This window comes from Euleptes europaea, chromosome 17, assembly GCF_029931775.1.
Source record: "Euleptes europaea isolate rEulEur1 chromosome 17, rEulEur1.hap1, whole genome shotgun sequence".
NCBI lineage: Eukaryota > Metazoa > Chordata > Lepidosauria > Squamata > Sphaerodactylidae > Euleptes > Euleptes europaea.
This window is the reverse complement of record NC_079328.1, coordinates 7,788,391-7,815,753: the sequence shown is the minus strand read 5'-3', so window position 1 is coordinate 7,815,753 and position 27,363 is coordinate 7,788,391. Positions and strand designations below refer to the sequence as shown.

The following is a 27,363-nucleotide window of genomic DNA, read 5'->3' as shown; positions in this document are numbered from 1 at the left end:
TCCCTAAGATTTCTTCATGAAGAGATACCATTTGTGCAATCTCTCCTCTAAAACGATTGCACAGGCATGAGTATTTTTCACTGGGATGAGTTAGGGCTCCAAGTAGTAAATGAGACAAATTAAGTATCAGGGTACAAATTAAAGGAGGTGAAGTTGACAGAGCTGTAACTGAAGAGTGGAAGCTGCCTCTGCATAGACCAAAGATGCCAACTTGAGTGAAAGCACAACGGTGGTTCTGGTTCTTAGGCCCAGATATCCTGACGGTATCTTTTCTCGTCTCTTAATGTAGCCAGTGTTTTCAGCGCCCCCAGTTTATCACCTCCTCTCTCAGCGATTAAGATATCCACTAGCGTATCGTTCACATCTTTAGCCATATTCTTAGCATCCCTGAAAGAGATACAGGGAAAAAACAGTTAACAACTAACTCTTTGCATGTCAACAAACTAGGATTCTAAACTACAGTTTAATCTTGATTTAGAATCCTGCTTCCTAGGCACGAAAACAATCCACATTATGTTGTGGTCAGCCAAGTCAGATGTAATATCGAACTGCAGTTCAGTCCAAACCAGGAAGTTTCATTTTTCATATTGCACATGAAAGGAAGGGGTCACTAACACACCAAAGTTTGTTTGCATCATCTGAATACAGTCTAGCATTCTTGGAGCAGTCAGATGTATAACCTAAAAAAAGTTCTCCACTGGTTAGAAGAGAACCTTCAGAAAAGTTGGAGATCTAGTTGCTATCTAACTGTTCACTTCCAGGAACAGTGATGTTTGAAGGTATCTAAGCATCAGAAGAAAGGTGTTCTTCAGCACAGATCGCTGGATTTGTGCTCGGCACTCAGTTGAAGTCATGACTTTTTGATGAGATTAGACGTACAAACTCTGATAAGGCTAACGGACTACAACTCTTACAGCTTGTGAGACTAGTCTTGAATAGCAGAATGTTCTCTTCTAGTACAATAACCCACATGATCGCTCCAAGGATTCCCAATATAAAGTAGATAAATCCAGCCATAGCTTAGCAATTTTTATGTTCCACTGATTTTAATGGCAGAGACTCAGACGTTTCAGCACTTTTCAGGCCCATTGACTGGCAAGTTAGCTTTGTCAAGATTGTGCCTACATAAATAGGCAGCTCGGGTAACATATACAGCTTGAATGCAATGTTACCTTCCTGCATGTAAAAGTTACATCCATGTGTACTTTCCTGATGGATCGGATTCGGAGAGAGAATGCTTCTGGCTGTAGAACACTGATCCAGCCTTATTATCTGAAACTCAGTTCTCTTGCTTGCCTGAACTTGCACTCCAAGTTCTTTTTATCATTGTATTTTATATTAAACCCAATCCAAAAATAGCATGTCATGCGGGGGCTGTGGCTCAGTGGAAGAGCCTCTGCTCTGCATGCAGAAGATCCCAGGTTCCATCTCCAGCATCTCCAGTTAAAAAGGGATCTGATAGGAGGTGATGTGAAAGACCTTTACATAAGAGCCTAGAAATCTGCTGCCACTCTGAGCAGACAGTATTGACCTTGCTTGACCAAGAATCTGATTCAGTGTAAGGCAGCTTCATGTGTATTTGTGTGCCGTCCCCCATCATCACCACCACCAGTGTCCTGTTCAGCAATGCAGTGAAACCGCCTGCCTCCAGGAGTCTTTTCCCCACAAAGAACAAAAATAATCCCCTCTCCACACACCTGGACTTCTGTTCATTTTGTTTTTCTGTGTTTTGTCCCCAACGCTTTGTGCTGCTCATGTTTGGGAGGCTGAAGGTTTCTGTCGGTAAGCCCTAATCTAAAAGCTGTCGCCATTTTCACAAGTTCTTGCAAATCCAGCTTCCAGCATAACTCACCCACACACGTATAAATATCCTCGCTGCTCCAGCAGAATCCTGGTAACATCTTTAGAACAAAGCCGAAGATGATCTTGTACGTATTTCGGAGCCACTGGCTGTGCCGTAGCTGGAGGGTCTCTTGAGAAAGAAACCTTCAGGTGAGTCAAAGTGCCATTCTCAACAAAGCGCTGGAGCTCACCTCTGGAAGACAAAGCCAAGAGAAGGAAGGATTTCCCAAGCATGGCTACAAAGGATGAAGTGCTAACAAGCAGCACAATTCGACAGACTTACTGGAACAAGTAATCTTTGGCCTTTGAGCGGCAGCCATAAAACAGCCACGTCTCTCCAAAAGTCCATTCTTTGTGGTCTTCTTGAAGCTTCTCTCTGGTCAACAAACAAAAACCAAACAACTGAAGCCAGGGCTGACAGTCACCATGCCAAAAAAGGGGGGGAAATCAAGGAATCAAAATTCAGTCCTCCCCAAAGCCCATGCCCAATGTAAGTTTATTTTTTGTCAAAGGCTTTCACGGTCAGAGTTCATTGGTTCTTGTAGGTTATCCGGGCTGTGTGAGCGTGGTCTTGGTATTTTCTTTCCTGACGTTTCGCCAGCAGCTGTGGCAGGCATCTTCAGAGGAGTAACACTGAAGGACAGTGTCCTTCAGTGTTACTCCTCTGAAGATGCCTGCCACAGCTGCTGGCGAAACGTCAGGAAAGAAAATACCAATACCACGGTCACACAACCCGGATAACCTACAAGAACCAATAAGTTTATTTTTATTTATTTTATTTAGTGATTTATAGATCGCCTGCCCTGGCCGAAGCCGGCTCAGGGCGGGTAACATCATAAAAATACATTAATACATCAACAATAAAATTAACCACAAAATCTAAATTTAAAACAATAAAATCCCAATTTAAGACGCAAAACTTAAAAACTACAAAACTACAGATGGCGCCTAAACGCTACTCATGCTGCCAGATATTCATAGCAGGTTACCCCTCAGTTGACATTAATAATACAACAGGAGGGGGGAGAATAGGGAGGCCAGCAGATGATATTCGTGGTTGTCATCAGCCATAGGCCTGGTGGAATAGCTCAGTCTTGCAGGCCGTGCGGAACTCTTTAAGGTCCCGCAGGGCCCTGATGTCACCCGAAAGAGCATTCCACCAGGCCGGTGCCAGGGCAGAAGTTCTACAGATCTGCATTTATTTCCTATGATTTGCATAATTTATTCTAGTCAGAGAGCCCCCTCCCCGTGGATTTCGACCTTTCACCAAACGTGGTCCACCACTTCAAGCCTCTCCTGGCCACCACAACAGCCAATACCCTCAGGACATTCAGGTCAGCCCCCGGACAGTGCCCAGTTCTGCCTTGGGGGGACGGATGGACTTGTGGGCCACCCCACCAAGCAGACCGCCCCGATGGTGAAAAGTGCCTGTATTGCACGACTCCCTGGATTCTTTACACCTTTATCATTAAGCTCATATGACCAGAGATCTTGAGCATGAAGAATACATAAAAGATAAAACAACATGAAAACATGATAAAATCTTAAAGGAATTAAAACATTATTACAAATATAAACAACAGATAATACCTCCAGTTAGCACATAAGAAAATAAATACACAGACCCATCCAGAGTGGTGTAGTAGTTAAAAGCAGTGATTTGGAGCGGTGGAGTTTGATCTGGAAAACCGAGTTTGCTTCCCCACTCCTCCACATGAACGGCGGAGGCTAATCTGGTGAACTGGATTTGTTTCCCCACTCCTCCACATGAAGCCAGCTGGGTGACCTTGGGCTAGTCACAATTCTCTCAGCCTCACCTACCTCACAGGGTGTCTGTTGTGGGGAGGGGAAGGGAAAGTGATTGTAAGCCAGTTTGATTCTGCCTTAAGTGGTAGAGAAAGTTGGCATATAAAAACCAACTCTTCTTCAATTCATATATAATCAGCAATAAACTCCCTAGATTCTAGTTCCCAGTTCTTCTATTTGTGGGTCATTTCCTCCTGGGTGGTCTTGCACTGCTCATGCTCACAACCTTAAGGCTGTCCATCAGAGCACCAAAGTGAAAGATCCTTACAGGGAAAGCGACAGTCGAGGGAATAAACAAGGAAACAGAATAGGATTCCAGCACTGCAGTCAAGTCTTCACAGGCACGGAGAATCCCAAATGCACATCAACTCCCCAGTCAGAGGGGCTTCTGCATCCATTCCTATAAAATGAGCAATATTCTACATGCAAAGCCCCTCCAATCTTTTGAGCCTGAAGGAATTCTCACACAGGGTGAAGGGAGTCACCACAAAATGGCTACCATGGGAGGAGATGCTAACCAAAAATGGCAGGGAGTGAGGTTATCCATAACTCTAATAGTAACTCTTCAACATTTCAGGCAGAAGCCCTATTTAACAGGCTGGCTTTTCATCTGAAAACACTTGGTGGGCACCAGGAAAGGTATCAGCAGGCACATATTTGGGAACCCCAATTTAAGCAGACGGGAAGATTGGACCCCTCCTCCCATCTCCTCTCCTCCAGTTGCTGCTAGTTAGAAGCCTGAAGAAAGCAAAGAGTTTCATTTGGGTTGCCATTCCCGCCATGTCCACCACTTGATATTCATACAGTACCATCATAAGAACATAAGAACAGCCATGCTGGATCAGACCAAGGCCCATCAAGTCCAGCAGTCTGTTCACACAGTGGCTAACCAGGGGCCTCTAGGAAGCCCACAAACAAACAAGACGACTGCAGCAGCACCATCCTGCTTGTGTTCCACGGCACCAAACATAATAGGCCTGCTCCTCTGATCCTGGAGAGAATAGGTGTGCATCATGATTAGTATCCATTTTTACTAGTAGCCGTGAATACCCCTCTCCTCCATGAACAGGTCCACTCCCCTCTTAAAGCCCTCCAAGCTGGCAGCCATCACCAAATTCTGGGGCAGGGAGTTCCACAATTTAACCATGCCTTGTGTGAAGAAATACTTCCTTTTATCTGTTTTGAATCTCTCACCCTCCAGCTTCAGCAGATGACCCCGCGTTCTGGTATTATGAGAGACGAGGAAAAATCAACGGTGACATTGTCACTCTCAAAGCCTTTCTCTTGTAACTACATCAAAGTCGAAGACACCTTTAATTCACGGCTGCCAGAAGCGGCCTTTCGATCAAATGCAATAAAGGCCGTTGCGATAATATGCAACGAATTAGAACTGGCAGCTTGTTAAACCTTATGAGCACTCATTACAAGCACTTACAATATCAAATCTGTTTCTCCTCAATTTTCAAAGGCAGCTTCTGGCTGTCCCAGTTAATGTTTTCCCAAGAATTTATTACCCAGTTAAAAAAAAATCATTTGGCATTGCAACAATTCAATTTCATGCTTCAAATCCACTCCCTTTCCCTGTTACTCCTTTCTAAATGACGAACCAAGGCACCCATTTGACACTTTAAACTCAGAAACAGACAAATGGGATTCTGAAAGATTAGACTGAGGGATTTCAGTCAAATGTTAAACTTCTTTGGACAGTCTGCAAGCACACCCATGAAGTTTGACTGCATGAGCAATGATCTTCAAGCATGACTGAAAGGCTGTCTAAAAAAATACACAGCAGCCAAGATCCACCCAAAAAAAGAAGGCTTGACCAGAGGACAAAAAATGATGTATTAGCAAAAGAGTCTTACTGAAAAAGAAAACAGGTTCAAATTCAAAGAAGCTTTGGATGATGGGTCTTGTATTTTGCCTCCCATACTTCAGGATCACAGTCGTGGAATATAGTTCTATTTTATTTTTATTTTTACAAAATGTATCTCCTGCTTTTCTGCCCTCACAAGGGCCACACCAAGGCAGCTAAGAAATTAAAACATACATAATAAAGCCACATTTTAAAACCATTAATCTCCTCCCCCCAAAAACAGATTATTAAAACAATTTTTAAAAAGAGCTAAAATACAAAGACATAAAACAACAATTAAAAGATGACAACAAATGGGCACAGATCAATCTCCCTGGGGAAGGAGTTTCAGAGTTTTGATGCCACGACCAAGAAGGCCCCCCCTCTCCTGAGTTGCCACCTACTTATTCCCAGAATGCAGTGGTACCTGAAGCAGGGCCTCTGAAGATTACCATAGTGGTTGTACTCAAAAGATGGAAGATTTCACTATTTTGTGTCTTCATGTGCTGCAAAAGTTTTTCAAGCTATGCCTTAAAAAAAATCTAATAAGGAAGTACTTACCGATGTTGTAGGAAGCCCACGAATGGAGCGATCCCGGTTCCAGGGCCCACCATTAAAAAAGGAACCGAGGGATCATCCGGCAAATGGAAAGCATTGACCAGCCGAGAAGATATGGAGATCTAGAAAGCAGTCAGAGGTAATTAAGAACATTGACGAAGTGGGCTCGCAGGCCCAAATTACTGCCATATCCGACCCAAGAAGATTAAAGACAAATATAAAATTATATTGAATTTTGAGTAAAGAGAACAAAGCAAGAATAAGATAAGAATTCGTTAAAATGAGGAACAATACATAAAAAAGGGGAAAAGAACATAGAAACAAAAGGACATGAAAAAAGGACACAGAAGGGTGTAATTCTACTTAGGATTGCTCTGTTATGGGCCAAACCAGACATTTGGGTTTTCAAAGAGTTGGGTCTGTGGAGTATTCTGTGAATGTGGAGCAGCAAAAAGGAAAAAAAAAGTTGTTTCAGCGTGGGAAAATGGCTTGTGGGGGGTAGGGGGATGGCAGGAGTGCTTCTCCTCCCCCTGCAGCAGCATTCTGAGCCTGTTTTTATTTTATTTTTTAAAAACCATTCCCCGCAGTTGCTGTGTTGCTGCTGCCCAAGCACCTACTTTGGTGCTTAGCCTCTTTCAAAAGACAAAAAAGCCAAACGATACAGGTTTGAGACAAAAGAAATTTCTTTATCAAATGCAAAAATGTCACATTAGAAATATCACAAGCTAGGTCACCACAGCTACCTCACAGATTTAAATCTGTGCATAATAATCTATGTTTACACAGCAAACACTGGGCCACTGGTGGTGAGCAAATGCTGTGTTGTGTGCGGCATCTCCTAGCCAGTTGGGAAGACCCCAGCTCTTGATAGCAGCAAACGTGAAGTTCTCAGTTCTAAAAAGGTGCCCATGGACTGTACAAGAGGGTGCCAGTGATATACAGAAAACGAACACCGGTCAGAAATTGCTCATTTCTTTTAAACCTGTTGACCAGAATATGCACAGAGAAGCTGAGGAACCCCAAGAGAACTCTCTCATGCCAAGAAAGCTTGGTCCTTGGCATTACCATGCCCGGTGGTAAGGAGGATCTTATTACACATCATATATGTAGGTATGTGAAGCTTTCTAGAGCAGGGCTGTCAAACATAAGGCCTGAGAGTTGGATCTGGCCCCCTGAGAGCTCTTATCCGGCCCGCAAGCCAGCTGAGGAAGCCCGCCCCCCACTCTTGATCTGGGCTGGTGAGGCATGGCCCAGCCCGACCAAGTGACATTTATATCTGGCTCTCTTAACAATTGAGTTTGACACCCCTGTTCTAGAGTTTACTCTGGTAAGGCTTAACCTTCCTTGAATAATTCAGTCATCGTATGTGTGAAAGCAATGATCTTCAGTCTTCTCTGATCTGTGACAGTGGGAACTATTTTTAATTTTGTACCACACATGTCTAGCTTTGCCTTCCCTTTCTCACTGCTTCTTTCCTTAAAAAAAGAGTCAACCCTAAAAAAAACGATACAGTTCCTCATATGAGCCGTCTTCTGAAGGAACATTGAGGATGAACTCATAGAAATCACAGAATCAGACCTCCAGGGTCATCTAGTCCATCCCCCCGCACAATGGAGGAAATTCACAACTATCTCCCTCCACAACCCCAGTGACCCCTGATGTATGCCCAAAAGATGGCAGGCAAACAAACAAACAAACAAAAACCCTCCAGGATCCCTGGCCAATCTGGCCTGGAGGAAAATTGCTTCCTTATCCCAAAGTGGCAATTGGCATTTCCCTGAGCATGTAAGAAAAGGCCACAGGAGCCAAGAACTGACCCAACCTTTCCTGCTCTCCCTCTCACAATCTGCCTAAGTACACAGAATCAGCATAGCCTTTGCTGAAAACCCCCCTAAGAAGGACAGCCCACCACCTCCTGAGGAAGCCTGTTCCACTGAGGAACAGCTCTGTCAGTAAGTTCTTCCTAATGTTTAGACGAAAACTCTTTTGATTTAATTTCAGCCCTATGGTTCTGGTTTGACCTTCTGGGGCAACAGAAAACAACTCTGCACCATCCTCTCTATGACAAGTACGTGAAGATGGTTATCATATCACATCTCAGTCATCTCTTCTCCAGGCTAAACGTACCGAGATCCTTCAACCTTTCCTCATAGGACTTGGTCCCCAAGTCCTCACCATCTTCGTTGCCCTCCTCTGGACACGTTCCAGCTTAAATTGTGGTGCCCAAAACTGAACACAATACTCTAGGTGAGGTCTAACCAGTGCAGAGTAAATTGCTACCATCACTTTGCATGATCTGGACATTATACTTCTTTTGATACAGCCCAAAGTCACATTTGCCTTTTTAGCTATTGCATCACACTGCTGACTCATGTTCTGATTATGGTCTACTAAGACCTCTAGATCCTTTGTGCACATACTACTGCCATTTTGAAGGTCCTGTCTCCTGGACTAATTTAAGAAAAACAAACAAAAGAACCAGAACAGAACTGTTTCCTAAAGTAGATTTTCCAGACTGCTTAGCTTCCATCGCCAAACCTCAACGTCACAACAGAGGAGTGGAAAACATAGTCTTCATTGCCAAAACACGCAACAGTTATCTGTCATATGACTCCTCAAGCTTTGAGACACAGCTGGATACCTTTGGGCTGAAGGGCTTCTGGCTCTTCATACTTGGCTGAAGCAGCGGGGCAACCTGCCCAGCCAGCCAGCCAGTACAAACGCCTCTTCGCCGTTCACCTAGATGGGATGGAAACTCCAGAACATTAAAGATGAAGCTCATCTTTCCAGGCTGAAACAAACTGGAGCTGCAATGGAAGAAATGAAAAGAAAAATCATTCCATACCAAAATGGGGTGGGGGATGGACGACCAAAGAGATATTAGAGTAAGGGCTGGGGGCAAGAAAGAAAACCCCAATCCCTCAAGACAAAAATCTATATTCTGCAGCCTTGCATCTATCATGCAAATATGGCTAATTTTCTCTGTTTATTCTGCTACTTCTAGTCACAGGAAGCTATCAAGGGCACTGATGCCCGGCCACTAATCCTGGGAAATCTTATTTAAATAAAATATCGCTATCCTGCTTTTCCATACTTTCTCAATGGACACTAAAATCACAATAAAGTAAACCACACAGCCAAAAAAACGCACAATTTCAAATAAAACAACCAGCAAGAAGTCACCAATACCTTTAAAAAACAACCACAAAGAAATGACATTTGTAAATGCCCCAGGTCCCTAAAACCTCCTGAAAATAAGCTGGTGTTTGAAAGCTGGCCAGGAGGAGGCCAGGCAAACCCCCCTAGGGAAGGAAGACCACCATGTCAGGGCCCCCACAGAGAAAACCCTGCCCTTTGTCACCATGCACAGCACCTCAGGCAATGGGGGAACCCAGAGCAGGCTCTGTAGATGATCTGAGGGTACAGACAAGTGGCCCTGGTAAGTTACCCCGACCCTAGATGCTTTAGGGCACTACATTTTGCCCAGAAACTAACTAGGCCTTAGTCCAGCTGGTAAAGAATAGGAGATGAGAACATGAAAGCAGCCATGCTGGATCAGCTCCATGGTATAAGCATGTCTGAATTAGCCCTCTATAGTCTCCAGTTCCTCAGACCACCATGCTAGGAGGTCTTCTTTTCCACTTCAGTAAGCTGACAAGTTTCTCCTCTCATAGTGAATCCAGTTAATATATTTCTATGAACACACAACATACTCATGTTATGATTCAGTCACATTTAGATGTTACAGTACCTTGCAGCAGAGTAGGGTCTGGCTTGCAATTTGGGAAGGTGCTCTGGAAAGAAGAGACGCTGGTAAGCGCGGTATTTCACCCATCATTCCATGCTCATCTGTATTAGTAGTGCTTTTTCATATTATTAATTCTTGGCACATCGAGTGTTCAGAAGCATTTCATAGGTGTTCTCTTATGGCAAAATTTAACAGTCAAGTACCGGTACCTCCATACTCCAGGAGGGGGACCAAGATAGTGCAAATCTTAACTCTCACGCAAATTACTCACAAATTACTGTCTAGTTAACAGCTCATTCTCTCTGCCTTAATGCTACATTAACTTCCGGTCTCACTTGGAACTATAATCTATGTCAAAAGCAATACAAGAATATTCTGAATTGAATAAATAAATACATTTTAAATGAACACACGAGGTCCTTGTGCAGGTTTAAAGAGAAATGTTCCGCACCGTTATACTTCCATTTTGAGCTCTTTTTGCTGTTCCTAACAAGAGCAATTCACTTTAAAAAGAATTTTTCTTGTGAAATTATATGCCCCTCCTGCACTTGAGAAAGCACATTCCACTCAAGGGAATGTGCAATTTCAGAAAAAAGGTCAAACCACATGGAAAAAAATGGAACGTGGTGCAGTACTATAGAAAGCGACATGAATACAACACTGAGTTAAGCAAGAGCTATAATTCAGTAAGGCACGGGCAGCAAGAGTGCAGAAAAAAGGCACCAGAGAAATCTTTAGCATCAATAGTTGTGCAGTTCAGAGGGTCACATGAAACTGGTTTAATTAAATATCTATGGTTAGTGACTATCTATGGTTATCTGAATGCAGGCCACTCTGCTAAGTGAGGTTTGTTATGTGTGATTTTGCCATCAAGTCACAGCTGACTTACGGCGACCCCATAGGGTTTTCAAGGGTTTGCCATTGCCTGCCTCTGTGTGGGCTGAGAGAGTTCTGAGAGAACCGCTCTTAGAGAACTGGCCCAAGGTTTCATGTGGAAGAGTGAGGAATTGAACCCAGTTCTCCAGATTACAGTCTGTCACTCTTTTTTTTTTTTTGAAAATTGTATTGGTTTTTATAATATAAATTTTCCATGTTAACAAACAATAGAAGTAATATAAAAAACTAAAATCATAAGTAATGTTGTTATAATTATTTAAGTGCTAAATAAAAATAAAAAATAAAGGAAAATTTATTGACTTCCCCGTCACCTCCGTCCGCCTCTTAATAAAGTATTCTATCCCATCGTGATATGGTCTGATCTTAATTATTCTTATATCTCAATTAAGTTTCAATCACAATATACTATTAATATAATTGATTACACTTCTTTATGTTAGCAATGTCATCTAGATCAGATTAAAAGGTACTCTTCCATTTTCCCCAGTCCTAATTCATATTCACAGTATTTCATCCAAGCCTCCCATTCCCCCATAAATTGAACATAGTCTTTTTGATTTAAAATAGCTGTAAGTTTTGCCATTTCCACCAGTTCAAACAGTCTGTCACTCTTAACCACTACACCACGCTGGTTTGTCAGGGTGTCAAACCAGAATCTGAAAACAGGGCTTAAAGTAGCTTTATCATTGACAGTTAGCTTTAACTGGGGCTTTGTGTGACAATTGAATGCAGATATCCAACTTTTTCCCAGGCAATGCCCTTACAGACTCAACTGCAGGTCTGCCTGGCCAGTGCAAATACAATGAAAGAGGCATTTGTCAAGGCAAACCAGGATTTGAGTCTCTCAGCTGAATCCCAGTTTCACAAACGAGGATATCTCATGACCTGCAAAGTGCTGATGGCTTTAAAAACCACCTTGGATTCACCACAGGGTGAAGAAAGGCCTTAAAGAAGTGTTCCAGTGAATAAAGAAGGGTAACCCAAATTCATGGTGAGAACCTCCAGCGATGGCAACCGGCCATAACAGGTAAAAGTGGAGTCTCCAGAGAGATGATGATCAGAAGCTTATCCTGTGGAATCGAGCAGGCTGCAGCTGGACATTAGGCAGCCTCTCGGGCTAATCTGGGCAGACATCCCCCAAACATAACAAGCACCAGCATGGTGTCGTGGTTAAGAGCAGCGGACTCTGATTTGGAGAACCGAGTTTGATTCCCCACTCCTCCACATGAGTGGCAGACTCTGATCTGGAGATCTGGGTTCAGTTCCCCTACACACGCAGCCTGTTGGGTGACCTTGGGCTAGCCATAGTTCTCTGTGAACTCTCTCAGTCCCACCTACCTCACAAGATGCCTGTTGTGTGTGTATGCGGGGGAGAGGGAAGGTGATTGTAAGCTGCTTTGAGGCTCCTTTCGGTAGAGAAAAGAGGGGTATAAAGACCAACTCTTCTTCTACGTGTGGCTCTGCCTACTACTATCTCATAAATGCATCAACTAATGGCTGTTAGGCTATTCCTTTTTAGTGTAGTCAATGAATTTTACTTCTGATATGTCCGTGTGCATCCAGAGTTGCTGTGTTCCCTTTTTGTACATTCAACACAACCACTTACCAATCAGCAGGCTGAGCGGGGGCCTGCAGGCCGGGAAAGCGCCCAGCAGATCCAGCAGGCAGGCGCCAGTGTCTCTGACAAAGGTGTTGTAGTCAGCGGCCCCCTGTTTGCTGCACAGCTCTTGAAGCCTCCTTTTTGTGCCAACATCGGCTGTATACTCTACTAGGGAGCGTAAAAATGCCTGCCAGGGAAGAGGAGAGGCAGTCTTAAGCTTGGGCTAAATTGCTTTGCTCCAGAGAGATTTTCCTCTACTGATGTAAACATATCCCTCCACTTGTATTTCTCTGCCATGTTGGTGACAAATGCCTTGCCTTCGAGGTAGCAGACAAAGAGATTAATGGACATACGTTAACCATGGAGAGATAAAAAACAAAAACCTGTCAGGCCAGCCTTGCAAAAATAAAACCACTAAAGGCACTCAACCACATTCTACTATTGCCTCCTGAACCCACATCAGTCATTTGTGGCCCAAAATGGAAAATGGGAGAACTCAGCTCTGTCAGCCTTCTCTGCCTTGGACATCACAGGGGGCCAGCTGAATGGCTGTGCCTTGCCTAAAGCAACCCAGGGAGCGTCAGAGCTGAGCAGAGATTGGAACTTGGGTCTCCCTGGTCCCCCTGCACAACATTCTTGTAAACACGCCATGATGGTGAAATGATTAAGAGCGGCGGACTCTAATCTGGAGAACCAGGTTTAATTCCCCACTCCTTTCCATGAAGCCTGCTGAGTGATCTTCGGCCAGCCACAGTTCACTCAGAACCCTCTCAGCCCCACCTACCTCACAAGGTGTCTATTCTGGGGGGAGGAGGGAAGCCACTTTGAGACTCCTTATGGTAGAGAAAAACAGGGTATAAAAACCAACTCTTCTTCTTCTTCCAGTTCTCCAAACCAGGCATGGCTAGAGTTGTCAGGAAAGATATGGGGGAAAGCAGAAACCATAGAGGTTTGGAGTGAGTGCCAGAGCATTGCCCCCAGTGATGATGATGTCACTTCCAAGTCATGCCAGAAGTTGTGTCATTATGCAGGGTTGACAATCCATTTGGCTAGCCAGCTTCCTCTCACTGCCCAGCTGAGCTGCGGTAGCCAGCAGATGCAGCAGACAGGAGATCTCCCACTATAAGCGGGCAAATGGAAACCCTATGCATGGCCCATGTGCATGTAAAAAAACCCCAAACAGTTAAATTAACACTTTCACCTATTTTCTGCCTCTACAGCTTCTTCTATGAGACACTTAGGGCTTTAAACCAATAACACAAGGGGAAGGAGACGACCAATGTAGGGATTTAAATGAAGGCGATCAAACAGCAGAGGCCCAGCTGGGAGGGATGGGTCTAAAGGAGACAAAGGTACAAGGGTTTCAGGTGTCTATGTACCAATGTCCAAAGCTTGGGCAATAAGAAGAGCTTGAGCTTCTAATGAAGTCAGAGGGATATGATTTAGTAGGCATTACAGAGACTTGGTGGGACAGTTCCCATGAATGGAATATAGTAGTGGATGGATATGAGATGTTCAAGAAAAACCAAAAAGGTCGAAGAGGTGGTGGAGTGAGGAGAGAGGTTGCTTGTCAAGAAATACTGCAGGACACAGGTGGCAGCCCAGTGGAAAGTATCTGGGTGAGGATAAGGGAAGGAAGGACAAACACTATTGTGGCTGGAGTCTGCTACAGACCTCCTGACCAGGGTGAGGCGGTGGTTGCTGCCCTCCTTGAGCAGCTTGACAGGATATCCAAGCAACATGACCTTGTAGTTATGGGTGACTTCAACTTCCCTGATGTGTGCTGGGAGACAAAGCAACCCCAGTCACACAAGTTCCTCAACTGCCTGGCTGACAACTTCCTTCATCAAATGGTGGTGGTAGCTACGAGGGGCTCGGCCATAATCGACTTAATGTTGACCAACAGACAAGAGATGGTAAATGAGGTGAAGGTGGTGGGGACTTTAGGGGGAAGTGACCATGTCCTCCTAGAATTCCTTTTGCTGTGGAGGACCAAGGAGGTTTGTAGCCACACGTGTCTGTTAGATTTTGGTCGAGCAGATTTTAGCAAACTCAGAGGCTTGATGAGAATTATTTCATGGTCAAGACTGTTGGAAGGGAAAGGAGCAAGTGAAGGGTGGGCTCTCCTAAAACAAGAGCTCTTGAAAGCTCAAGCCCTCACTATTCCAACAAGAAGGAAACATGGTAAAGGATCCAAGAAGCCAATGTGGATGAACAGAAAACTCCATGATGAGCTAAGGGAGAAAAAGGAAATGTTCAAGAAATGATCAAGGGCCTGGAGACCAAGCACTTCAAGGAAAGGCTGAGAGAGTTAGGAATGTTTAGGTGGTGAGCTCCCCCTCACTGGAAGTCTTAAGGCAGAGGCTGGACAAGCACTTGTCAGGGATGCTCTAGGCTGATCCTGCATTAAGCAGGGGGTTGGACTAGATGGCCTGTATGGCCCCTTCCAACTCTATGATTCTATGACTGGCCGTTTCCACTGTACCAAAACATGTTTGGTAGAACATGGGTGAGCGAGTTAAGGGGCAGGTGTTAAACTGCACTCATAACAAAAACCGCCCTGTGGGGAAGCTGTTATTTTTTTAACAGTGCAGATGCAAGCATGGAAACAATGGCTCTTGTGCAGCAGGAAATGCAACAGGAATGTCCCACAACTTTTCAGCTCTTGCTGCAACAGACTAACGCTGTTCCCTAACTTGAATCTTATGAGGTAGGCCATACTTCACACCCTGATGTACCACAAAAATGTTCAATAATGGTCACTAATTAAACGTACAGGATGTTGCATGCCAGATGAGCACTGCAAACACTTCAGGTGGCTCTGCCTAGCCAACGTACTGGCTGCTTTTAGAAATACTCTTAAGTGCACACTGACAAGCTATGTTACTTAACAGATTGCTTCGGTAGGCTATTTAATGCTGACATTTAGTGGGCCACGCTGAAAAAATATCCACAAAGATCAGTCTGCAAACACATCATCTAAAAATTTATCTTAATTTTACAATACCCCTTCACAAAAGGTTCCAACCATGGTAAAATGCTGTATTGGTTTTATACCAGTCTGTCCCCAAAGAACCGGAGATACTTTGATAGCGGTGCTGTGATTTCCTTAAAGGAAGGGCAACTCTTTCACAGAACTACAGCTCCCAGCATTCCCAGGGGAAGAGGTAATTTAAAAGCAATTTAAATCTACAGTGCAACCGAATTTGTATGTGAGACACAAACAGTACCCATGCCTGTTTTAGGGGGGCAACACTTTAAAAACCAGAATATGTACAGATGACATAAATTTATGGTTGTTCTATTCCCACCTTCCTTGGGGAAAGGCGACTTTTTAGCAATTTTTCGTCAGGTCTTTGGGTGACTATTTGCATTGGATAGATTTATCACCGCTGCCATTTGGTTACAATTTATTTTAGTTAGCAAAGCAAACATATGCTAGATCTGAACCTGCGTGTTGTTATTGTCCAAATTGTGTTGTTTTTAATGTGTCTCCTATTAGACATAGCTTTGATCCTTGCAAAGCAGCTTATGAGTTTTAAGTATACATATTTATTTTTCCTTCTCAGGGATTTCCAGGGCAAAAAGGCTCTGTGCGACTGTAGCAGCTAGCAGTTCCAACAGCTGCTACAGCCACACGTGAAAAGCCCCCGTTCAATCATTCATCGGAGTGCCACAGCCACCTGCTCACTTGTCCCGCCTACACATTCCAGCAGGACGTCAGTCCACCCAAGCAGCAGAGAAAAACAAGGAAGTTGTAACTAGGTACTGCTTTCTTGTTCTGCCCTGCTGCAGCAAGTCCAAGAAGAAGCCATGTTGCTGACAGAAGGGAGAGGTCAGTATGCATGTACATGAGGGCAAGAGACCACGAAAGGCTTTCTCTGTGGATGCCATAGTAGCTATTAGAACTGTTTGCTGCTGCATGTATGGTGGTTCTGTAAAAAAATTAAGAGATTTTGGAGACTAATATTAAAGGAAACTAATAATTTGATTAATATAAAAGTAAAAAAAAGATCCTGCTTTTTGTCTATTGGGAATCCCTAAAGACAATATGGATAGATGTGATAGAGTTATATGTCAATACAGCTTTGCGGAAGCAAGAATTATAATAGCAAAAAACTGGAAGCAAGTAAATAAACCTTCAATTAAGGACTGGAGAGAGAAATTGTGGATGTATGCGGATGGCCAAACTTACAGATTCTTTACACGGTAAAGATATGGAAGAGTTAAAAAAAATGGTTAAAGGCTGTCGCATTTTGGGATAAACTGGCAAACATGAATTTTACAAGTATAGTTAATGAATTATAGATAAAATGTAATGTTTTTTATAATAATAATAGTATAAGGTAATTTTAAATACTGTCAAAACACTTCTCCGGAAGTCTATTGGTGATGGGACACATTGTTAAGGTGGGTGGTGGGTATTAGAGCACTGTGTATTTTACAATTTATATTATATGCTGTAATTCTGACGGTTGTATAAGTGCTCTTTTTGTATTTCTGTATTTTTTATATTTCTTTTTTCTCTGTTTTCTTTTTAATGATTTGTATAATTTGTTTTTTTTCTTATTATAAAAATAATAATAATTTTTTTAAAAAAAGAACTGTTTGCTGCAATAGTCACGTGGAGGCTTTTCACCACAGTGGCTCCTGTCTGAACCAGAGCTGCCTCTCCCCTCAGTAGTTAGAATGGTCATGAACATGTGTTTGTTCAGAAGTTTACAGAAAACAGCAGATTTGAACTGATCAGCAAAGATTCACAAATGTAAAGAAATCTTTGATGTATTCCCTCAGAATCAGGCAAAAGACCAATTCTGATGGTCAGCACTGACATGGGAAACAAGGACACTCTTGATCTGACCCTCACAATTCCAAAGTTCCAATGATCATTGCTGCGACATAAGAATCGGATAATGCAAAGGCAGCAGCCAAGCCTCAAAGGTATGTATGAATTCACCCTGAGAGTAAGTAAAACAAAGTTACAGTACCAAATATATTTGTACAAAATGTTACTAAGCCTTAGTATTTGTAAAAGTAAAACATATTTTTAAAAAAGTAAAATAACCTTTTTGGGAAGTGCTCTTATTTCCAGACACCATGTCAGAATGAAATTCACAGAACTTTTTCCGGGTATATACCATGGCACATCTGCTCCTGTTTAAAGGAAAAACAAACAGGGCATGCACTAAGAATTGTTTTTGCTCTTTGCAAGGGCAACTAATCGTAAAAATGTGTACTATAAGACTCAATCCATACTACAAAGCAGTGGTTTTCAAAGGATGTGCCAGGAAACCCAGAGGTTCTTTGGAAGCTACTCAGAGATTTCTCAGTTAGAAGAACCCTATCAGTGGGGATGCTTCTCTGAAATATTGTTTGTCCACCCAAAGTCTGTGTGTTCTAGGATACACTCAGCTCATGAAAAGTGTGGGTGAGACCTCAGATTCCTGGACACGACCCCCTGAAGCACCCTCTCCAATTCCTTTCACACACTCAGAGGTTCGTGTGCCATTATTCCTCTGATGTATAAAAACCTTTCATGTTGTAGAATTTTGAAGCTAATTATTAATTGGTGGCTGGGCACACCCTCGCCATATTAATATTGGTTTCACAGACCCCTGATTCTGCCATATTGAAATATTGGTTCACAACAAATTCTAGATCTAAGAAATACTCCTGGTCAAAGTTCACTCTGTATAGTGACCTCCTTACCCCAGTGGCGCAATCTTAAAGGGATTAGCTTTAATCCACTCATCCTCTGGAATGTGTCATTGTCTTTGCTATTCCTTGATCTTGTTAATCATTAATCGTGGTATGCATTGCCTAAAGTCCATCGTCTAAAAATATTGATCAACCTTGCTATTCATTATGTGTCCTTCTTAATAAAAACCTGAGAGCTCCACTCAGATGGTAGAGCTGGTTCTCTCACGGATCAAGATACACTTGTGTGTGTTTTCCCTTCATTATGTGGATTACAAGTTTGAAAGCCATTACTATAAAGATAGGGAATAACTGCAAGTTATAACAAACAACTTTTGTGGTTGATTCTCATGGCCATTGCTGTGAAAGACAAAGACAACAAAGATTTCTACTTTCTTATTTTTGGTAAACTTGGAGGGGCAGGAAACTATAGAAAACTTCACAATGACAAAAAAAAGTGTCTGGAACTTAGCAGGTGTGGGATAAGAGGACATGTGCTTGTATGGATTGGTGATTGGTTAAAAGCAGGAAACAGAAGCAAACACAATGAGGACTCCCTAACTCTGCCCTCAATGGTCTTCAACACAGATAAATTATCTTAAGTCAAGCATACAAAGTGAGGCAGTCATGTTTGCAGAAGACATAAAAGTATTAATGATGGAGAGGCCTGAAAAAGACGGAAGGGGTCTCTGCCAAGTGGGTGAGCAGCAAATTAAATTAAGGTAGCAATCCCACTCTTTACTAGGGAATATTGCAATTGAGGTCTTACTTCTCAGGAAACAAGTATAGGATTGTGATGTACAAACTAAAAAAAACTGTAAAGTAATGCATCTTGAGGCAAAAAAACCCCAAACCAACTCACATATGAGCTAATTGTTTCTGAACTGACCATAACTATAAAAAGAAAAAAAAATTCTGGGACCATAGCAGAAAGCTCTCCAAAAACATCCACATAGAGTCCCAGAGTGGTGAAAAAAGAATGCTGAGAGCAAATAAGGAAGGGACTGAAAACAAAACTGCAGGCATCTTGAATGCTGTCATGTAAATCTACATCAACAGAGTTACAGCTTTCTAACCCACTGAGGTCAACAGGCTTAGAAGGGTGCAACTCTTTTTAGGACCGCACCACTAGGCTACTGTCTCTAGCTCTAGTCCCATCTAGAAATGAAACAGGAAATTACATCTTCGCCAAATAACTTGGGGTAAATAATCACATTTCCAGGGGCTATCATTTGAATTAAATATAACCATTACTCTTGCCAGTGACAACAATGAGGCAGCACTGTATACACACTTCGAATTCAATCAGTAATTTCAACTTAAGTGAGGTTTTTGAAGGCAGCAATCCTGTGCATAATTACCCAGCAATAGCCCCACTGAAAGCATGGGTGACCAACTTCCGATAAACCACAAACCGCACCTTGGTGGTAGGTCAGGATTTCAACATGCTACCAGTGCAGAATAGAGCTGGATAAAAATTGGAGATGAATACCAAAAATGCTTTGAAACCTTCCAACTTTTTATTATTATTTATTCTTGTTTCCACCCCACCCACCCCCAATAAAAACACCACTTCTAACAATAACTGCTATAAGGTGGAGAGTAGAAGAAAGACACCTGGGGGTAAGGTGACAAGGAACATCAACAATACAAACCTGACCAATGCATAAACTATAAAATTGGAGGAAGAAAATAAATAGTACTTGGGGCAGGGGAAAGAGATGTTATTTGCACTGGAAGATTCTGAAGGATACGTTTACATCATTTTCCAGTATTGCATCCAATGAAAATGATGATACGTTGAAAAAGTACCTTTCTTCTTAGTGCCGGGCTTAACCCTCAAGCAAACAAGATGCTCTTTCTTTTCGGACAGTCCCAAAAAGTGAAGCAGCTCATCCACCTCACAGGCATCATTGGGGCAAATGACATTAAAGGCATCGCCAGGCCGGTAATTGAAAGTTGTCTCCTGTTTTAAAAATACAAGTTTGCTCCCGTCAAACAAGGCCGAACCTGTATGGGCCTCAAACCATCACCTTCCCTCCATAATAAACATTTATTGCTTTAAAGATACAACTCGTGGGAGAAGCAGCATGTAATGGGCATTTTCCTTTTGTCCATCATATGTTTCTGCAGCTTAATAGCAATATAACTGTCACTGAACAAATGCGATATCATATTAGCCTGAAAATTTACAGCAATCTCTGGACACTTCAATAAAACAGTCTCTCTTCTTTTAAGTTGTGTAGTGTTAAAATTGGAATAAAGGCTTTTTGGATGCTACTTATCATTTAGTTTATACTTCATACCCAAAGCATTAAAGATAAACCAGACAAATTCAACTTACAGAAATATCAAGTTCTAACAGCAAAGTGGTTTTCACTGCATCATGTCTTGTCAGTTGAACAGCTCTTGAGACAGGAACTTGGAAAAGAGGGCTCTCTGAAATCAGAGGCAGGCTGACCTCCTGGAAACAAGCTAAGAGATGTTTAGAGTGAAGAAAGAAGCACACATAGTTCTACAATGTTATGTGTAAGAGAAGCAAATTATGGGTACCATCCGGCCACAGAAAAAGCATTTTTAAGCCCTGTGAATGTCGGTGGAGGAATCTGGCACATGCATCTTCATCAACGGGCATGCTTAAATCTGGCTAGGTCAGCCCTGCCTTGTGTCTCTTGAAAGAACTTTAAGCCATCACAAGAAAATGTCATTCACAAATAAATTCTCCATGCACAAGAACACATCTGGGAAAGTCACTCTCTTGCCCTTTTTTGTCAAGATGCCCATAATGAAAAGGGTGAGAGATTTACTTTTTTAAAATGAAAACTTGGGAGTACAGAGGAACAACTTGATCACAGCAACAGATCAGGTCAATGTTATTGAGCTATAGCTATCTAGAAACTGACGTCTGAATTTTTTTTTTTAAATGCCAAGTGGTAGTGGGGCTGAGGAAATAATGGCCACAGGGCTGAGGCAATTAAAACAGTGCCAATGTGAGCATGATTTGAGCCCAGCCTTGGCTTGTATAGAGTGGGGCACAAATTTTTTAAATAAATAAACAAACAAATAAATAAAATAAGCACTTTCATGTTGATGGGGTGTGAAAATGTAGTTTCACTGCAATCTTGCCAAAATGTTTTGGGAAGAGTAGAACAAAACAGGAAAATTTGGAAAGAGGTATGGGAAAGAAGTAATGTGAATGCTTAAAAAAGAAAAAAAGGGGGGGAGGACACATGGAGACAGCTAGCCTTGCACAGTGGTTAAGAGTGTCGGACTAGGATCTGGGAGACTCAGGATGGAAACCCTACTCTGCCATGAAAGCTTGCTTGGCTACCTTGGACAGGTCCTATACTCTCAGCTTAATCTACCTCACAGAGGTGTTATGAGGATAAAATTTATTTACAAGACTTAAATCTTGTAGCCACCAAGGCAGCTAACAAAAAACAGAGTAGTCTAAAAACACATCATAAACCAAATTATAAACCTGTACTAAAAGTCTCACACACACACACATCAATCAAAACATGTGGCGGGGAGGAGGGATTATTGAGGGACCAGCAGACAAAACAAAAAGGAGGGAAGGATAGTAAGCCACTTTAAGTTCCCACTGGTGACAAAAGTGCGGTATAAATGAATAATAAAACAACCATAGCCTTTTCAGACACTCTGCTAGTTTAGTTCAGAAACTTCCAGAAAGGCACAAGCTTGCTTTTAAAGAGGCCCTCACCACAGGAGAACTTTCCTGGCTGCAGCTTTCTTGAAACTCCACTTCAAGATATTCTGGTGGCAAAGCAGGTACACTAAGAGCAGACTGTGAAAGGGGAGGCACCGATCGGGAAAGGGAAGGCTGAGATTCTTGAATGGGAGGCACTAGGTTAACCTTTCCTCCGTTTTTAGACAGAACGCCGTTTTTCACTGTCAAATCTCCAAGTTTTAACTGTTCTATTTTGCAGTCTATGCTTGACCCAAGAGATGCAGTCTTGTCACAGCAGCATGGGTCTTCTTTCCTTGACACACATTCTTGGCTAAGGGCAGCCCAAAGTCCAGCAATCCACGGATCAGCCACCAGCTCCAAACTACAACAAAATAGAGGAAGAGCACTTTTAAAGTGAAAATGATAGTAGAAGAAGAAGAGCTGGTTTTTATATGCCGACCTTCTCTACCTTTTTTAAAGGAGAATCAAACCAGCTTACAATCTCCTTCCCTTCCACTCCCCATAACAAACACCCTGTGAGGTGGGTGGGGATGAGAGAATTCGGAGAGAACTGTGACTAGCCTAAGGTCACCCCGCAGGCTTCATGTGTGTGAGTGGGGAAACCAACCTGATTCACCAGATCAGTGTATGCACTCGTGTGGAGGAGTGGGGAATTAAACCTGGACCTCCAGATTAGAATCCACCGCTCTTAACCACTACACCACGCCAGGCCCCATCCATGGGCAGAAGAAGTCCCAGCTCCAAGCTTCCTGCTTCCCTCCCACCTTTCACTTCCAACACAGTCTTGCCCACCTGTATGTTACACCTTTCCTCCTCCGAGAGCTTTGGATGACCCAGAGAGGAGGCCGAGACAACCCAAAATGGCAGGCTTCAGCACAGGAGCTGGGACTTCTTCTGCCCAGTGGTTCTGTGGAACTGGTGGACTTAGAAGCAGCAGGGGCTTCCAAGTTAGGTCGCAGAGAACATCCCAGCTCCCCCCCCCCCGAGCACTGGGCTATTCCCCACCATGGAAGCCACTGCTCTAAAGAACTCAGTGGAGGCTTGCCAGCTAATGCCTCCTTCCCTGGAGGTTTTTAAGCAGAGGCTAGATGGCCATCTGTCAGCAATGCTGATTTTATGACCTTGGGCAGTTCATGGGAGGGAGGGCATCTTGGCCATCTTCTGGGCATGGAGTAGGGGTCACTGAATTGTGTGTGTGTGTGAGGTAGTTGTGAATTTCCTGCATGTGCAGGGGGTTGGACTAGATGACCCTGGTGGTCCTTTCCAACGCTATGATTCTATGACCAACCTAGTTACCCCAAATATCCAGGACCTGCCTGCTGCTGTAAAGGAGATCCCCAGGGTGATGAGGAAAATGTAGATGCGCAACCCTCCCACAAGGCACTCTAGGGTTTCTCACAGGGCCGAGGAAAGTTATTCTGCCTTTACCTGTAAAGGTAAGGGGTAAATCGCTGGAGGGGGATGTGGAATGGTATGGAATAGCTCGATCTCATCAGATCTTGGAAGCTAAGTAGGGTCAGCCCTTGGATGGGAGACCACCAAGGAAGATTTTGCAGAGGAAGGCAATGACAAACCACCTTGCCTTGAAAACCCTATGGGGTCGCCATAAGTTTGCTGCAACCTGATGGCACTTTACACACACATATTGCTGGAGGAGCCTTCCCATTACCAAGCCCAACACCCCAGTCTGAATCCTTTGCATGTGCACACGCACACACATACAAACACCCACATACAGTTAGGAGCAGACCAACAGTCAATCCAAAATGTTCCAGTGAATTCTCTGGGAACAAAACAACAATCTTATACAGCTGTGCGTTAACTAGTTATTTATTTAAGTCATTTCTATCCTGTCTCACCACCCAACTCAGAGTTCCCAAGGCAGTGAGCATTAAAACAATTCAAACAGTCTTTAAAATACAAATATTTATAACAAAACTTATAAGCACATATAACATATTTAGTTGTGCTGGGAGGAAATCAGAAGCCAGAGTCCTCCTGTACTCTTACCCGACAGCGTCGTCAGCAAGCCCTGTCTCATAAAAATGCTGCGCTCCGAGTTCCTGAAACCGTTTGTCTATTAGCTTCCCCCCGTTGCAGAAGAACGTGTATTCTGAGTCTCCCAGACCTGAGAAACCCAAGTGAGGGGGGACATAAAGGCACAAACCAACAGACTGATTAGATCAGTAGCTTCAGATTAAACTGAAATGTATGCTCAGTTACTCTTGGTTTAATGGAAATGTTTAAAAAATCTAACCAAGGAAGCGTATCAGTGAGTGGAATATTCTGGAATGGTCGACATTTGTCAGATGGTCATCTGACAACAATGTTGATTCTATGTCTCACTACGAATTTAGGCAGATCATGAGAGGGAGGGCAGGAAGGGATGAGCCGGCGATCGTCTCTTGTGGGTTGCCCTTTCTTACATGCCCAGGGCAACGCCAATTGCCAATTTGGGATCAGGAAGGAGTTTTACTCCAGGCCAGATTGGCCCAGGGATCCTGGAGGTTTTTGCCATCCTCTGCGCAGATAGAGCGGCGGTCACTGAGGGAGTAGAGAAGAAGAGTAGAGGGGAGCACCTGTGCATTTCCCCGCCTTCCCTTTCCCATCAGTTCCCTGGGACCCGTGAACAAGTAATACTGGAGGGCAGGGGAGCTCCTTGGGCTAAATGCCAGGTGGAGGTGGGCTAGGGAGGGGAGGGGAGGGGAGGGGAGGGGAGGGGAAATCAGGTTAAATCCAAGATAATCAGTTGCTGTGCGGTTTGCAGGACCTCCCCACCCCTTTTACTTTATAATGCACATCATGAGAAGAGCCTTACAGTCCAACATGTGTAAATGGTTTAATCAAAAGGATATACATAATTTAAAACAACTATGTTGTTCCTGCATTATTAAGAACATTATTAAGAACATTACAGGCTACAAAATTACCAAGTAATCCATATCGTAAATGGGAAAAGTGATTCAGTGGCAGAGTTTTGTCATTAATTTCCTTAACGAACTTGACTGCTGTGTCTGGCGGTTCTCCATCACCTGTTGTGGAAGTGATGATAACCACAGGGTCCTTTTCACTATTCAAGTTATACTACAAGTCAGGAGAAAAAAAGAAACCAGATTAAAATGTCACTGGACAGACATTTCAAAACAGCAGACAAACACACACACACAAAAGCTAAACACAAAATTCTATTGGGTTAAGACTTTGAAATGAGTTCACTTTTTTATTGGTCTTTCATATCCACTGTTACCCTGTCCCGAGTATCCTGGCTGTGGATGACTCTCTATTTAAATACTTAATCAGTCCAAGATATTGAGGATATATTCCTGTGCAGTACAGATGCCATGTGTAGTGGATCTGATAAGAGACTGGAGTGGGGAGGCTAAGGTTCAAATACACAGCGGCCATTAGTGAGGTTTATAAGGGGGGGAGGGCGAGTTGGTTTTTATATGCCGACTTTCTCTACCACTTAAGGAAGAATCAAACTGGCTTACAATCACCTTCCCTTCCCTCCCTGCAACAGACACCCTGTGAGGTAGGTGGGGCTCAGAGAGTTCACAGAGAACTGTGACTAGCCCAAGGTCACCCAGCTGGCTTCATGTGTAGGAGTGGGAAAACAGACCCAGTTCACCAGATTAGCCTCTGCGGCTCATGTGGAGGGGTGAGGAATCAAACCCGGTTCTCCAGATCAGACTCCACCGCTCCAAACCACCGCACAGAGTCACTTGACCTGGGGCTGCCTTTGAAATAGAAATTCCAGTTAAGCTAAACATCTGGGACTTCCACAACAATTATGTCATATCAACCATGAAGGATCTTCATTGGCTATCTGTTTGTTTCTGGGCACAAAAAACACATAACTGAAACTTTTGGTGGGCTGGCAAATAAGTGGGAGGCAAGAGGTCACATGCTCTGTAAGCAAGCTCAGCCCAAGGGCACACCGCCAGGGATGTGAGTCCCCCTCAAGCCCAGCTGGCAGCTGTGTGGTCTGAGCAGTGATGACGGGCAAAACCATGCCCCAAACCTCGCCAGCCCTAAAGCTGCTGCCAGTCTTCACAGGCTCGCCTCAACGACTTGGGTCCCTGTGTGATGAGTAAATGGTATAGTGCCCAGGGTTACCTACCCCTGCCATAAGTATTTTGGGGGCAGGGTACCTGAAAGACTGTATTTCTCCACTGTGAGCCTACTTTGATGTTGAGATGTTCTAGCAAGGCCCTGCTTGGCACACCCCTAATTTTTCCAGTGGCTGCATGTAACAGGGCCCTTTCAGTGCTGGCCCAAAATCACAAAATGTCCTCTGCCAAAAGGCTTGATTAGCCGCCACATCAATGGCCTTTTAAAAAAGCTGCTAAAACATATTTACCCATGCCCATGTTTCAGTGTCTCCCATGAATTACGTTCTTATTTGCTGAACTCTGATTGTTTTATGGTACTTTTTTATTTCTTTGTTAGCTGTTTTCTCAGATATCTATATATATCTATTTCTCAAGAGTGTCCCCTATCTGAAGACATCTAAATCCATGGACTGGGACCACACCTACCCAAAACAGATCGTTCTGCAAACCTAACGGAGGGACTCGCCTGTAGAGCTGTTGCCAGCAGCCGCAAGGAGCTGCTCCGGGCCTGGCAGTGGACATCGGGAGAGGCTCTGAAGCTGGCCAGCCACCTGGAGCTACTCGAGGCTTGGAGCTGCCAGGCTCAAAGTAGGGAAAAGGGGGGCAGGAGATTGTCTGAGGGAGGGGGAGAGGAAGAGAAAGAAGGGGATTGTCTTGGAGGATACAAACGGAGGCGAGAGAAAGAGAGGGACAGACTGAGAAGGAATGGGAGAAAGAGAGAGGGGCCATTATCTGAGAAGGGCTAGGAGTAAGAGAGAGGGGAGACTGACATAAACTGAGTGTGTGGAGAAAGGGGGGTAGTAGAGGATTGCTAGAGAAGGGGGTGTGGGAGAAAGAGAAGGGGAAAGACTGATGGATAAGAGGAGGGGGCAAAGAGAGAGGGGGGAACTTCGACAAAGATGGGGGAGAGGGAAGGAAACAAAGGCTGAAGCATGCCCCCTCCCCACAAGTTTCTTGCGGGTCCCCACTTGTTTTATTCAATATATTATTGTTGAGAGACAAACTTCTAAAGGCATACTTTGGACATTTGAAAGCAGGGGGAAGAGAGGATGTGTCAGTCACTTGCCCCCTTCTGAATGTCTAAAGCAGCGTCCTGTCAAGGATGAGAACCTCACCTTGTCTGCCTCACTGATGCAGTGAATATCAGCTTTGAATCCACGTTCCTTGGCTTGCTGGCAGATCTCTTCAGCAATGGCTTTTGCCTGCCCCTTCTGGGATGCGTAAAGCAGCAAGAACCTCCTGTTTGTTTCACAGCACATCATTCAAAAGCCACCTACGGGCAAAAAAGAAAGGCTAGTCGCTTGTTTCTTAGATCACAACCAATTCCAGGACTAGGACCTCCCCCCCACCCCCAATACAATGTGTATCACCTAGTTCTTCCAGGAGCAACATTAACACTCATGGACAGAACACAGATTTTCAAAGACGCTAAGGTATGTGGTGTTGGAGGAGAGTGTTACGGATTCTGTGGACTGCCAAAAAAACAAATCAGTGGGTAATAGATCAAATCAGGCCTGAACTGACCCTAGAAGCTAAAAT

General features: G+C 43.6%; 1 protein-coding gene across 1 annotated transcript; it reads right to left on the bottom strand.

Moving 5' to 3' along the window:
- Nucleotides 1-242: 242 nt before the first annotated feature.
- On the bottom strand, nucleotides 243-27,083 carry MTRR (5-methyltetrahydrofolate-homocysteine methyltransferase reductase). Its single transcript, XM_056862976.1, has 14 exons — nucleotides 26,940-27,083; nucleotides 24,643-24,796; nucleotides 23,723-23,840; nucleotides 21,728-22,073; nucleotides 20,345-20,461; nucleotides 19,813-19,966; nucleotides 17,369-17,457; nucleotides 12,310-12,490; nucleotides 9,810-9,852; nucleotides 8,700-8,865; nucleotides 6,062-6,180; nucleotides 2,126-2,218; nucleotides 1,853-2,035; nucleotides 243-387 (listed from the first exon to the last, which is right to left on the bottom strand). The coding sequence occupies exons 1-14, from the start codon at nucleotides 27,081-27,083 to the stop codon at nucleotides 243-245; spliced, it is 2,052 nt and encodes a 683-aa protein (XP_056718954.1).
- Nucleotides 27,084-27,363: the final 280 nt, after the last annotated feature.